Consider the following 15,072-nt stretch of genomic DNA (forward strand, 5'->3'; position numbering starts at 1 on the left):
GGGGGCACCTCCCCGTCTTCTACTGCTACCTCTCTCTCTCTCTAGTTTCTGGTGAAAGAGTGCCAAAGGGGAATTGTATTGGTGTTTGTGGGGGGTAAAAATCTCAGGTGGAGCAGTGGGGCAAATTCAAAAACCTCTATGGGCCAAGCCCTACTAGCTTTGGGCCAAAATCTCAATAGTCGTCCACCCAACATTTTAAATTTAAAATAATCATAATTTATTATGATGTTTCAATAAATTAATAATGTGGCACATAAGTCTTTATTATATTATATGGATATTGCAAAAGAGATTAATTTATATGTATCGAGAGTGTTATAAAAAATTATATTATCACGTCATTCAAAAGACGTTCATAGCTGTTTCTTCTTGAAATAGTGTGAATCATAATTTCGTAGATAAGATATTTAATCTGCTATAATAAGTAAAAGAAGTATGATAGTGTAAAAAAAAATTAAATTCCATATGGGTATTTGTGACAACCCAAGTCTATGACACGTATTATCAGTTTTGAGCCTAGGCTCACACGAATTTATGTTTCGAACTATGCCACATCAAGTCCCAAAAGCGCATATATTATGTGAACTTGTGTTGTGGCTTATAAAGCTCTTAACTTTTCTCTCCTATTCCGATATGGGATTCGCCTAAGGGCATGTACACCCGATCTTCATAAACTTGCCGGCTTAGAAGTCCTGCTGGCTCTCCGTCATGGGTGTCACATTCGCCCCCCCCCCCTACACACACACACACCCCACACGCGCACACACACTTGGGACTCAGTGTCCTCACTAAGGTTTGTCCCACAACTCTACTGCGGAGAGTCGGCTCTGATATCCTATTGGTCACATTCCAAGCCCATTGCACATATTGCCACTTTGGGCATAGGCTTGCACATATTTGTCTTTCGAGTTACGCCATATCGAGCCCAAAAAACGCACGTATCATGTTGTGCCTCATAAAGCTCTTCTGACGTGCGATTCGCTTAAGGTGACATATGCACTTTTTTAAAAATTTATCATCCTAGAAGCCTGTCAGTCCTGTTTGACCCGCCCTCCGTCATGGGTATCACACTATTAGTCAAAATCTTTTCAAAAAATAAACTTGATAACTCATGAATTTCATAAGATGTATTTGTTTATGGGGCACGTTACATGATCGCGCTTCGGCCCTTTTTGGTGACTCTCCTCTAAATTACACTGATTAATTAAAATTCGTGCGATTTGGAGGTAATGATGCGGATCGTACCATATGTTTTATTTCACGTTCCAGTGAGTTAGCCTAAGTTCATCGTGTTCGTGATGTCGAGAACATGGTGCTTTTGTCCTACACCTCAAAAAATTACATTACATTCGGAATGCCAACAAATATCGAACGCCAAATAAGAAACCAAAAAAATAATAATAATGTTTGCGATTAAAAAATAATTTTGAGTCTAGAGAGTTGGACGAAATTGAATTTCTGCATATAGTTGATGCACCTAATATATGGTTACGAAATTTGACCGGCCTCTCATAGACTCATACTATAAAGGAGTGAAATTAATGTAATATTCTATTTGAAATCAAATATGAGGTTCATGCTACAAGTTGGAATCACTTTTTCCAATTTTCTTTATTAAAAAAAAATGACAAAGTTTGGTTGTGCATTTAGAGGGAAGTAAAAGTATTTTGGGAAAAATACAAAATAGGCCCTTGGTCGAAATTAATTGCATTCAGTAGCCAAAATATATTTAAAATATATATATTTTCTTGTATATAATACATATATATACAAAAGAAAAATATATGCCAGCTATTATTTTTGTGAGGGATAAATATATATATTTCTCAGTAATTTTCATGTATACTTTAGGGTGGCTAACGTATTAACCAATGAGAATTAAAAAAAAAAAAAAAAAAAAAAGACCACTTTTGTTGCAATAATCTCAATCCAAGATAATAGGACTCATAATCACACACATTTTAATCTAACTAGTATCTATAAACGTGCGTTTCACGTTAATAATGACACATGATGATTTAAATATTTATTTGTATGAAGGAAAAAATAATTAATTAATGAGAGAAATTTTATGTATAATAATACAACAATCATATAAATGTCGAAAAATATTATTACATTAGCATAATACGTGAATTCAAAATGAATGGACATCATTAGAACTTAAGAAATGATTAATTTAGTCATGTTAATTAGATAATTATGTATTGTTGTTTAAAGGTATCTAATATGATAATATCTTACCGAACATTTTTTTGTAAACGATGTTTTTTTGTGCATGTTTCCTTCTAATAATTTGGTTATTCTTCCATAACCAGAACTCTTGTTGTCGATATTAATATCACTCTTGAAAGTGCAACATATAGTTATTCGTGCAAGAAAATATATTGTTGTAAACATAGTTCAAGATTTAGGATGTTTGTCCTTGTGCTTTATTTATTATAATTACAAAACATAAGCATATTAAAAATTATTTTTACACAAATTTTAAAGGATATTCTTTATTTTTGGAAGACGAAAGTTGATTTCAAGGATAAAAACGTACTTAAAAGCACGTTAACCAGTATCATAATTTCTGCATGTATGATTTTATTGTCGAAACTTCAATATACTAACTATGTACTATTACATAAGCTATTCGGCGGATCTAAGTTTTCAGTAGCATGACGAGCATATTTTTCTTTATATGCAATCAAAGGTCAATTTTAACTTAGTCTATTATATATATGGTGACACTAACATACGTAAGAAATAATAAACTTGACAACAAACCTGGATGGTAGAAAGTCATTTGATATTAAAGTATTTAAGTATTCTTCTTGGTAGTAATTGTTGGTATCGATCATCTTCGGCTGAGTAAAAACTAAAAAATATTTTATTTTTACCATAAAACTTAGCGATCAACCTTTTATTTATTGATCAATATATTCATTTCTGCTAGCTAAGATAACTCTTTAATTTCTATCATTTAATTTGCACAAATTACGTTTTAATCTACTGATGAAAATATTTTTCTTATTAAATGCACTACTATTACCCTTTGGATTGATAACCAAGTGTTCTGGAAGAACCAAATTATTTTTTATTGGGTGCTCTTCGTCGTTTTCGACTGGAAGTAAGAAGTCACTGAATGTTGGATCTGTTCTTACTTTTATATTTTTTGTTTTGAATCTTTTTCATTTGAGGCCACAAGTATAATTTTGACAACCTAGCTTTTGTAGTCTCTGCTTTCGTCGATTTTGGAACTACTAATAGTACATGACAGAAATCACCTCCTAAACCATTACTTTTCCACCAAATGGTTCGTTGATATCTAATATATCTCTAAAACTCTAGGCAATTGTTTCGATTCTTTGACGTTTAGCCATAAGCCCTTCATCCCATATTATCAATTTGGTTTCCTTATAAATTTAGCACTGTTGCTCTGCTTTGATATATTTGTGATGGTTTTTTTCAGTTGTTTGAAGAGGTATATCAAATCTAAAGTGAGTTGTACGACCTCATAATAAAATTGTTGATGGTATATCAATTGTTATAGCTAACAATGTCCTGCATCTTGGTCTGACATTTACAAGTAATGCATGACATAGGAATATTATTTCGATTCCAGCGGGGGTGTCTACAAAGGATAATTCCGCTATACCAGATTGACTCTTTATAATTAGTCTTGAAAGCTTATTTTTGTTTAGGATATAACTTTGATTGTGCTTTCTCAATCACTTGCATGGCCTTTTTAATACTATATTTTTTTTTTTACTTTGTGATCTAATTTTCTTAATCTCTAACGCTCTTTTTATGGAATAAATTTATGTACCCTAAGATATCTTTTATTGAAAAATAATTTTACTCATATGATGATTCAAAAACTAATTACAATGCATTCTTTGCTAAATAGTTAATTGAAGTTTTGATTATTTGGTTTTAACATAAAAATAATATATTTTGTATTAATTCATATTTTTAATGTTAGTTCATCTCTTGTTTTGAATATTTAATCGTAATTATAATTTTATCCCCCATAAATTTTATTTTAAAAGAGTAAAAAGATCAATATGGCATTCCACTTTTAGATCTTTGTGTTTGCAAAATCATTAGTGGTATTGACTCTTACCAACCTTTTTCTTTCTCTTTCTCACATATTTATAATTTTAAAAAAATTCTTAGTTGTTCTTTAATAATTAGGTATATTTTTCAATATTACACGAGAAATAAATAATAACAAAATATTATTTGAGTAGGAAAGCAGTTCAAATACAATATAAAAATATATTATCATGAGGATTTTTTCTCTCAATTTCAATGCGTTATGTAGTCCGTTTAACATTACTTTTATTTTTTCTTAGTATTGGATATTATCAAGTAGTAATGTATTACCAATACAGAGGATTCTTATGAAATTGATTTTATCAAACATTCCTATATATTTTTAATAAGAATTAAATAGATAAACTTTTATTAATTTTATGATTTCAAATATTATAAATTAACATAGAAGCTATTATAGTCCAAAAAAAAGTTATTAAAGTTATGTTCTTTTCATATGAGTTCTTCTGTTTTTTATTTTAGGGCTATTTTGTTCTATAAATATTGTATTCGAGCTTTTATAATAATATAAGCTCTCCTTTTAAAAAAATAAATTTAGACAATATAATACATGACAACAACAACGACCCAGTGAAATCTCACAAGTGGGGTCTGGGGAGGGTAGTGTGTAAGATCTTACCCCTACTCCAAAGGAGTAGAGAGGCTAATACATTATCAAATTAAATTAGTAATTGAACAATATAATATGTTTTAAAATTAAATTAGTAATATAATTTTTTTAAGAAGTATATCCTAAAAGTAATATGATTACATGACTAAACGTATTAGGATTATATTAATAGGATTCCTAAAGATAATCATGTAGGATTCATAACATATATCATGTCCTAAAACTAATAGGATTACAAGGCTAATGTCTAGAATTCCGGTTATGTCCCTTTATGGTGAGTTACTATGCTTAATAGTAAAAGGTTATTTTTGCAACAAACATTATATACAGATACGGATATAGATAAGAATATAGATAATGGTTAAGGATTGCACCAAATATTCTTATCTATGTAAATTTGGGATATGCAGTGCACTTTAGAATTCCAATAGAGTAGGACACCATGATTGGTATTAGTATTCCATACAAATTCACATTAGGAATTTAACGTTATAATTTTAATCTAGAGGAAATTATCTTATTTGAAGATACGATTTACATTTTGGAGGATTATCAACTATCAATATTGTATTCATGCATGATAAAAGATTTGACAACAACACTGAAAATGTTTTGGCAAATAAATGAACTAAAGTTCGACAACAAAATTAAAACTCATGAAAACCTATCAATTACATACCCAAAAAGATGATAAAGAAAGAGTAAAAAGCATATGTTTTCAGGTTTCACTTCGATTTCAAAGAAAAATACAATAACTTTGAGAAGTTACCGAGTTTTGTTAATTTCTTTCTGCAACACCACACTTTAAAATTGATATTCATTAAAGAGTTTACAATTGACCTTTAAGTCTAAATCCCATTGAATGAAGAAAATTATTTTCACTCAAATACTGGTACCAAAATATGGAATATTTTAGAGTTCTAGTGCAATAGGAAATTAGATTTAGTATTCGTAGTTCATATTTTATGCTCAAATTCAAGTTCAACAGGGAATGTATTATAGAGTTCATATTCGTAGTTTGAATTTAATAAGAAAAGGAGTAAAACACTACATGGCTAAAAGTATTGGGATTGTACTAAAAGTAATTATGTAGGATTTCTAACGTGTAGTATTACGTCCTAAAACTAATAGGATTATAAGGCTAATATCTAGAATTCCGGTTATGTTCTTTTATGATGAGTTATTATGCTTAATATTATAAGGTTATTTATGTAAACCGACATTGTATTCATGCTTTTATAATAATATAGATAGATAGATATAGATAGATAGATAAATTTGAAGCAAAGAACACATAGTTCCCATATAAATAGGAAGCATAGTTTTACATCTAACAATTACAAACTTACAATTTATAAAATAAAATAAAATAAAAACATTTAAAGTCCAACTTGAGTAAAATTAGGATTCAAACTTTCTACTAGTAAATTGTCACATTCTAGCAATAAGTCAGCCGTGGACTCCAAACATAATTGTAATGTCTTAAAATAATTTATTAATTATTATAATAACTATAGGACTTTGACGGGTTGCTTCATAATCCAACCTTCATTATCAATGAATGAGAGGCTTGTTAATTGTTGTAACTCTTGTTGGCTCAACTTGGCTTCCCATGACACTCTTTGTGTAGTGTTTGATCCAATTCCTTTACAACTTTCCTCAGAAAATGTCAATTGATTCCTGCATAATAAACAAGTCATGAGCATGATGATGATAATAATTATGCTTTAATGTCAATTATCCTGCCCCTGAGGTGAAGGTCTATCGAAAACAGTCTATAGGGTCTATCGGAAACAGCCTCTTCATCTCCACAAGGTAGGACTAAGGTTTGTATACACACTACCTTTCCCAGACCCCATTTGCGGGATTACACTGTTTATTGTTAATATCAATTATCCCACCCCTGATGTGAGGGTCTATCGGAAAAGTCTCTCTATCTCCACAAGGTAAGGGCTAAATTTGTATTTGCACTACCCTTCCTAAACCCCACTTGCAGGATTACACTGGGTTTATTTATTGTTAAAGTCAATTATCCTGCCATATTAAAATTCATCAATAGTATCACCAATGAGTGTGGTGAAATAAGGTGCATCCACTTTTAACCAGAGTCTCGGATTTGAGCACTGAGAATGATGTTCTTTTGGTATAGAGGGCTAAAATCCACCGCGCCCTCCCCTTATAATAGGCTTTCTATATGGTGCGAATCAAATTAGTTGGACATATGGGTTCCAAACACTGGACAGTTATATAGGACAACTTGGTAAACGAAACATTTCGCATTCACATTGGGTTTGCAGCAATAGTGAGGCCAAGATTTTCATTAATAGGAGTCAAATATAAAATTAAATACACAAACAAACTAAGGGGATTCAACATAATATATATATATATATATATATATATATATATATATATATATATATATATATATATATATATGCATAAAATAAATTTTTTTTACCGAGGAACACGGTTTAATTTTACGGCTAAGAGGTGTCTAATCCGTTGACACCCCTGGTTCGGGGAAGGGCCGTACCTCAAGAGGGTGTGATGTAAGCAGCCTATATATGCTGACATAAATATTAATGGCCGAACCCTGGACTCGAACCTGTGACGTATAGACCACATAGAGACAACTTTACCGTTGCTCCAACGCTCGGTCGTTATAGTTAAACTAAAAGAATTCATACAAGAGTATAGGAAAGGAAGGAACTTACTCTCGGCCAACAAAAGACCAAGCAGCCCAACCCTCAGGAACGATAATATTTGTCATGGTGGTGTTATAGAAAAGAACCCTAGCATACTCTCTCCATGGCCTCCCCAAGAAAGTTACTCCTGTGCCAAATACTGCAGAATCTTTGAAAACAAAACCACTATCGTCATTTGGGCTTATTCTTCCTTGTGCTGTAATATAACCTATCAAGCTTTCTAAGGCTCCTGCATTTGTTGATATTGTACATCTCTGCATATACACAAACAAAAAATTAATACGTGATTTACTTCTTTTTCTTTTTAATAAAAGGACAGCTCGGTGCACGAGGGATCCCGCATTAACGAAGGGTCCGTTGAAAGACTGCACTCAGTGTGATATAAACCGCCTATCTAATCCAAGCTTTACTTCTTTTAAGAAATGAAAATAATTACTAATTATTACTCTCTCCGGTCCACTTTAATTGAATTTTTTACCTTTTTTTTTTCGTGTTCCACAATATTTGATTTTTTCCAGATATCAAGAATGAATTAACTCCTTTTTTATAAAATTGCCCTTAGAGTAAAGAGCCTAGCAGTATTGTTATATTTTCAAGGAACAAATTAATGTTAATATGGTCATATGGTCAATTTCATTATTTATTAATGCTAAAAGATGGATCCCTTAATATGTGTGAAAGCGACCAAAAAATCAATTAAAGTAGACCAAATAAAGTAATTAGTAATATTCTTCTCACCCTCTATCTTTTCTTTTTGTGGAAAATGATAGGCTAATGTTAATATTTAATTTATATATACTGACAAATGTAATAATTTTTAAGCTATCAATTCAATTTAATTGGTTTAGCAAGTTGTTACTGTTTTTGTAACGAAGAGTTACCTGATGTTGCCGTAAGTTAATATTAGTGTATAGAACTTAAACTCTAATGTTTTATTATCAAATAATTCCGTGAAAGATTTGACTCACTCTTAAGAACAAATTAAGCCAAACTTATTATAATAGGTTAAGATAAATTGATAGTATAAGAAATTATTGAAGTGTCGATATATATAACTGAAATTCTAAAATAGTAAAAAAGGGCAGCCCGGTGCACTAAGCTTCGGCTATGCGCGGGGTCCGGGGAAGGATCGGACCACAAGGGCCTATCATACGCAGTCTTACCCTACATTTCTACAAGAGGTTATTTCCACGGCTCAAAGCCGTGACCTCCTGATCACCTGGAAGTAACTTTACCAGTTACGCCAATGCCCCCTTTAAATTCTAAAATAGTAAGAAACAATTATTATTTTACCTCATAAATCGATTGACCAGCACCAAAGATGAAATCAACAGCTCCAACAATTGTACAAAGCTTAAAATAATGCCTTCCTTGAACATCCCACAATGTATCTTGCAATCCCAAAAATCCACACCTATAAAATGTTGATTTATCTCCAGATATCATAGCAGCCACTGCTGCTTGCATTGGATTAATATTGCCTTCTGGTGGAAAATTATAAGAATTCTGCATGAAATAAACATAAAATTTATAAAATAAAATTAATTAAAATTCCAAGAAATTAAAATGCAACACTGTGCACAAAGTATTCTCCGGTCACGCAGGGCCCAGGATGGGCCGCACCCAAAGAGTGTGACATAGACAGCAGCAAATATTAGTGACTACTTCCACGGCTTGAACTCGTGACTTATAGGTCACACAGAAACAACAAAATATTGAAATTTTAAATTTTTTTTGGCCTTACTATAAAGGTTATGCTTTTAGCAATTGTATAATCAGCTTCAGAAATGAATGTAGCATCTGAAGCAATTGAATTATGACCATCCCATGTAACGTTTGTTTTTCTTTTTCCTTCTCCTTTGAGATATATATATGGCTTCTCTCGAGGTATTTTTACTTGTTCCCTGCATACATGTGAATAGTGATTGAAAATTACGACGACAACAACAACAACTACGCTTATTGATGTAGGCCAAAAAAAAAAAAAAGCAGCTTAGTGCATTAAGCATTCTGTGTTCACGCAGGAATCCGGAAAGAACCATACCCTAAGAGGGTGTGATGTAGATAGTCTACCCTAATGCAAGTACCGATGGCTGATTTCACAGCTCGTAGAGTGCACCAGGGAAGGCCCGGTGCACGAAGTATTCCGCATTCACAAAGGGTCCGAGGAAGGACCATACCCTAAGGTGGTGTGAGGAAGTATTCCTTATTCACGAAGGGTCCGAGAACGGACCGCACCACCCTAAGGGGGTGTGATGTAGACAGTCTACCGGTCTACCCTAATGCAAGCATCACGGTTGATTTTACAGCTCGACCAGTGTCGAGAGAAGGACTGCATCATAAGGGGTGTGATGTAGGCAGTTTATCCTAATGCAAGCATCGATGGCTGATTCCACAGCTCGAACCGGTAACTTATAGATCAGACGAAGATGACTTTACAGTTGCTCCAAGACTATATGAATATTATTTATCCACGTCACTTTATATAAATCTGTCTCAGTCCAACAATGCAAAAAAAATAGTTTTTCTAACATTAAAAATTGACTATATTTTCTACCGGCATATAAATCTCTAAACACACTACAAGACATCTAGTAACAAATTGGACATAAAAGTAAGAATATTAATATGACTAAAAGAAATCATCAAAAGAACAAAAATGTTAAGTGAAGTGAGAAAAGAGTACCTATATTTTCCAGCTTTAATGTAAATACAGATCCAATTTTGGTTATGTTGAGGAACAGAATCAATGGCTGATTGAATTGTTGTGAAATTTCCATGGCCAGATGGATCAACATACACTGTTGGTAAATTTACTATTTGTTTTTTCCTATGAAAAACTCTGTGAAATCTTGCATTTCCTTCAGTAAAACTCATGAAATAAATATAAAGAATTATGAAGAAAAACCATTGAAAAGAAGCCATTTCTAGAACAAAAAAATGAAGTTGTTTTAGTATGAATAATATGAATAAAAGATGAAGAACAAGTAAAACCACTACTTGGATTCAACTCTATATAAGGAGTTAAAATTAAAATGGAAAAAAATGAGTCTAAGTAAAGAAAAATTTTCAACGGGGAAATAATTCAAATGATTTGCAAAATCTGCTCTAATATGTTAAGTAATTTTCTTAAAGAGTTTAGGTTCATTTTCTTAAGTATTATTTTTAATTTTCTTTAAAAAAATATTTCTTGGGGAAGATTTGGTAAATTTTTAAATTTCCATTGATTGATCCTCCAAGTGATTTTTGTAATTTAGATTGGAGTCTAACGTGGAAAGTGAATGGTGAGGAGGATTGCAAATATGGAAAGTAGATTATTTTCTAACCAAAATAGGAAATGAATTTTATAAAATGTAAAAAAAGAATAAAGCATGGGTGCTTTAAATAAAAAACCTACTTAAAGGCATAGAATCTGCAATTATTTAGAAAGTATGAACGTGAATAATGGTAGTACCTAATCAAGGGAAGTGGCTTTGATATGGATTTGCTCACGAGATGAGCCATCATTATGATAATTTATTTTTGATTTCTATATCCGGTACCCGCTTTGAGGCCCTATTAATCCGTAAAGTCCCACTTTTCAATTAATCCAAAAAATCTCGAGGGTGAAGTGCTCTCTATCAAAGGGGACTCCGTACATGAAGTTCGAATCCGAAACGTCTCGTTAAGGATAAAGGGATACTTACTAGCCCACCATAATATTTGCTGGTAAACCATCACTATGATATACTTATGTTAGGCCGACAATCACTAAAAAAACTATTGTTTCACCTAGAATCGGTGATTTTGTTGGGTTGATTTTGTATCAATTTTCACCAACCCAATTTAGGAGGATTTGGGCCCCGTTTGACCTTGAGTTTTGCCAAAATAAATTTGGAATTTATTTTCAAAACTCATGTTTGGCCATAAATTTTGCCCATATTTTGGCCAAATCCCAAATCTCAAATCCCAAAATCAGTGGCCAAAATTCCAAAACTTGGGAATTATATACATGTTTTTCCAAAATAAAGTTGGAAAATATGTTTTGAAAACGTATGTCCAAACACATTTTCATCTTCAAACCAAACTTCACCCAAATAAGATTTTTCAAAATAAATTTGGTATCTATGGCCAAACGCTAGCTTGGATTTGCGAGTCAAGAAATCGAGATAATGGGTTTCTTAACCATTGCTGGGTTTTCTTCGATTTCTTCTCGGGTTTTTTTTTTTTGTTTTGTTTCTTTTCATGTGATTTCTTAACCATTGTTGTTGCTTGTTTCTTTATGTTCCTAACAATGAAGATGATGATAGAAAAAATGAAGAAAAAAACTGGATATGTGGCGCTAAAATGAGGCTTCAAATACATATTTTTGTTATTCACTCGCCTGCATTCAACGTAAAACTCGTGTCTGTCATTGGTTAAAAGTGGTGTGTCATTGACACACTTTTGAAAGGTTTGGTGTATAACGTTAAACCCGTGACCAACAAGTGTGTAACAAGGATTTAGGTGCAAGGTTGATGGGTAAACTATATATTTTGCCAGAGTAACAATAGTTTGTTGATTTGACACCTACATAGTAATAGGTTGATAGTACGATTTGGATCTTCAAAGGTGCAAACTAAAGCGGTCTTGCAGTTTTAGCTAAGGATTATAAACCAAAATATCACCAGAGACAATGAGTTTTAGGGGTTGAAACTTGCTATTGTAATTGAAATAACGTCACTGAGGCTTATCGCCAAAGCCCAGAAAATATGCAAACTAGCAAGGAGTAGAGAGCAAAGTTTTATCAATAAAACCATGAGAGAATTGTAACTTCAAAAAGACAGTTAAAACAATTTAAGTCTGCTCAAATATTGCTAGAAGCAAAATACTAAACCATGCGGTACAACTTTTAAAAAAACAGATAAGCTGAAATCTCAATCTCCAGCAAAATTTCACCTCAGATAACTACTAAGTTTGCACTCTAATACTTAATAGGCTCAATAACTGCAAGTTGTGGACCGAGCTTCTCCTCAGCAGCTTTCTCGGCCTTAACTCTCAGTTTAGCCAACTGCTTTCTCCTCTCATATGCAACTTGGGCTCTCTCCTTTCTCTTGTTCTCAAGTTCCTGTAGTAATCATGTTTGCAAGAGAGAAGTAAGCAACTAGTCGAGGAACGTGGTAAGGAAGACGGAAACACGGATAACAAACGAAATGAAACCATATTTCCATTAGTAATGCAACTAGGTAAACAGAGGGCATAAAGTGGAATTAGCAATGTGAAGCCTACAACCATCTAAATTCACAATAACACGAAGACAGAAGAGTCAAACTTCTGAAAATAGTGGCTGTACATTGAGATGAAGCACAACACAAGTGTCATACAATTTTCATATCTTAGATACGTGCAGGATAGCTTGATATCCTTGTATATCCTTATTATTCAAAATAATCAAGGTAGGTCAAATAGAAAGGCGAAAGCTCACCTTAATAGTGTCATAATGGTTCCATCCAACCTCTGATGAAAGCTTGCCCAAGAGACAGTATTTATGTCCTGCTTGGAGCCTCAATACCCTATTTACGAAAGAGGCAAACACTTCAGTATTAACAGCAACATTGATATTACATTAAAGTAAAGCACCTGCACAGCAACTCACTTGAGAGCATCGGGAATGACCATTCTCTTGATTTTGTCATATGGTGGTGGAACACCCTCATAAACCTTCAAGCGGGCAAGTGCAGCTGCTCCACGCTTAGTCTTGTGGGGAATCATCCTAAGATAAAATACATAGATCCGATCAGACACAGCAGAGAGCAAAAAAATCAACAAGAGCAGAATTTACATTATCCATCCACAATAACTCGACCACCAAAATAATGGTATAAATGCTTAATCCATAATTCATGAATCCCTTGAACAAATTCAGTTTGCAAACTGTACAAATTCTCCATTGACATATACTCAGATGAAAGAGTCAATGCAGCAAGTTCTGAAACATCTTCCATGTGGATTCCCACAAACTCGGTAAAATGGACTTGAAAAAGTGGACAATCTTTATCTTTATATAGACACCAGCTAAAATCTCACACACAGGAAATCTTTTTTCCACACCAACAGGACAACACTAAGTAATATCTACCAGGCCAGTATTAAAACAGATAATTTTCATACATAAAAGTACATCATGCCCAAGAAAAAAAGATTAATTTATTTCACACTTCCAATGAATCTCCAACTACATATTCAGTCTTTTTCTTATTTCACACTTCCAATGAATCTCCAACTACTGAATATTCAGTCTTTTTCTTTATTCTATAAAGTTTTTATAGTGCTTACAAGTTTTAGCCTAGTATTCCTCCATCCAATAAAAAGAATGTATATCCCAAACGCTCTATTTATGATGCTACTAGCAACAATTTGATGGAATTGATTGATTCCCGGCTTCTTAATTTTCATTTCATTAGTTGTGTATACATGCATATGTGTTTGTACATATACATATATATATATACACACACACATATTCAGGACAGTGCTTTGTGATTTGTAGATTAAGTAATAACTCTGTGTGTGCATTAGTTTTCTTGTAGATTCAGTACAAAATGTGTATACATACACAAACACACACACTCTACATCTAAGTACTAGAGAATAACAGAGTGACTACTAAAACAACAAATAACAAATGCACACACAGAGGCACAAAAACACACACACACACACACACACCCTCCATATCTCAGTACTAGAGAATAACATAGTTACTACTAAATCTACAAATAACAAATGCGCACACACAGTGTTATTACTGAAACTACAAATCACAAAATTAATACACCATCAGCAAAACAAATCATCAATTAAAACCCAAAACAAAAAAAAAAAAAAAATCAAAAAACTAACCCACGGATGGTACGCCAGAGGATCTTAGACGGAGCACGAAAGTGAATAGGACCATGAGAAGGTTTAGTATTCATCCTCTTACGAAGAAACCTCAAATACTTCATTTTCTGTCTCACAAGTCCACCTGATAAACATATCTCTTCGCACCTAACAACCACAACTCTCTGTCCATTCAACAATTCCTTAGCCAAAATCGAAGCTAATCGTCCCAACATATGGTGGCGAGCGTCAACCACCACCCTCCTTGCCGAGATCCCTGAACCTGACACCATTTTTTTGCTCTCTTCTCTTGCTAAACAGCTAACGGAGTAAAATGGGAAGAGGCTAGGGTTTTTGAAGAGGAGTGATTAGGGTTTCTTTATATGGAGGTGAGTTAATGGGCTGATGAATCAGTACGTATTTTGGGCTTTTTTTGTATTTGGTCTAGTAGAGCCTGGCCAGTAATGGTGTTTTTGCACAAATAACCTTTATTTTATGAATAATTAACCCAAATAGCCGTTCACTCAACCGCTTAAATTAAAAATAGCATGGAGGTATAATATAAGCATAATTTGTGTATTATATGTGTATCGTTAATATATAATCTATGCATATGGTTAGAAAAAGTAAACAGTGAACATGACCGGCTATTCATGTAAAGATCCCTTATTTTATGCCATTATTTAAATTAAGTCATCCTTTAGATCAACAACAACAACAACAACAACTACCCAGTAAAATCCCACCAGGTGGGGTCTGGGGAGGGTAATGTGTACGGAGACCTTACCCCTACCCGATAGGGCAGAGAGG

General features: G+C 33.1%; 2 protein-coding genes across 2 annotated transcripts; both read right to left on the reverse strand.

The window, feature by feature from the left end:
• Nucleotides 1-6,225: 6,225 nt before the first annotated feature.
• LOC109213889 (probable pectinesterase 29) lies at nt 6,226-10,367 on the reverse strand. Its single transcript, XM_019377721.1, has 5 exons — nt 10,109-10,367; nt 9,167-9,326; nt 8,716-8,928; nt 7,432-7,676; nt 6,226-6,394 (listed from the first exon to the last, which is right to left on the reverse strand). The coding sequence occupies exons 1-5, from the start codon at nt 10,345-10,347 to the stop codon at nt 6,226-6,228; spliced, it is 1,026 nt and encodes a 341-aa protein (XP_019233266.1). The 5' UTR covers nt 10,348-10,367.
• Nucleotides 10,368-12,170: 1,803 nt separating this feature from the next.
• On the reverse strand, nt 12,171-14,625 carry LOC109213891 (60S ribosomal protein L13a-4-like). The gene is made up of 4 exons (XM_019377724.1): nt 14,284-14,625; nt 13,037-13,153; nt 12,866-12,953; nt 12,171-12,508 (listed from the first exon to the last, which is right to left on the reverse strand). The coding sequence occupies exons 1-4, from the start codon at nt 14,553-14,555 to the stop codon at nt 12,365-12,367; spliced, it is 621 nt and encodes a 206-aa protein (XP_019233269.1). The 5' UTR covers nt 14,556-14,625; the 3' UTR covers nt 12,171-12,364.
• Nucleotides 14,626-15,072: the final 447 nt, after the last annotated feature.

The sequence above is a fragment of the Nicotiana attenuata genome, unplaced genomic scaffold, assembly GCF_001879085.1.
Source record: "Nicotiana attenuata strain UT unplaced genomic scaffold, NIATTr2, whole genome shotgun sequence".
NCBI classification, from domain to species: Eukaryota; Viridiplantae; Streptophyta; class Magnoliopsida; order Solanales; family Solanaceae; genus Nicotiana; species Nicotiana attenuata.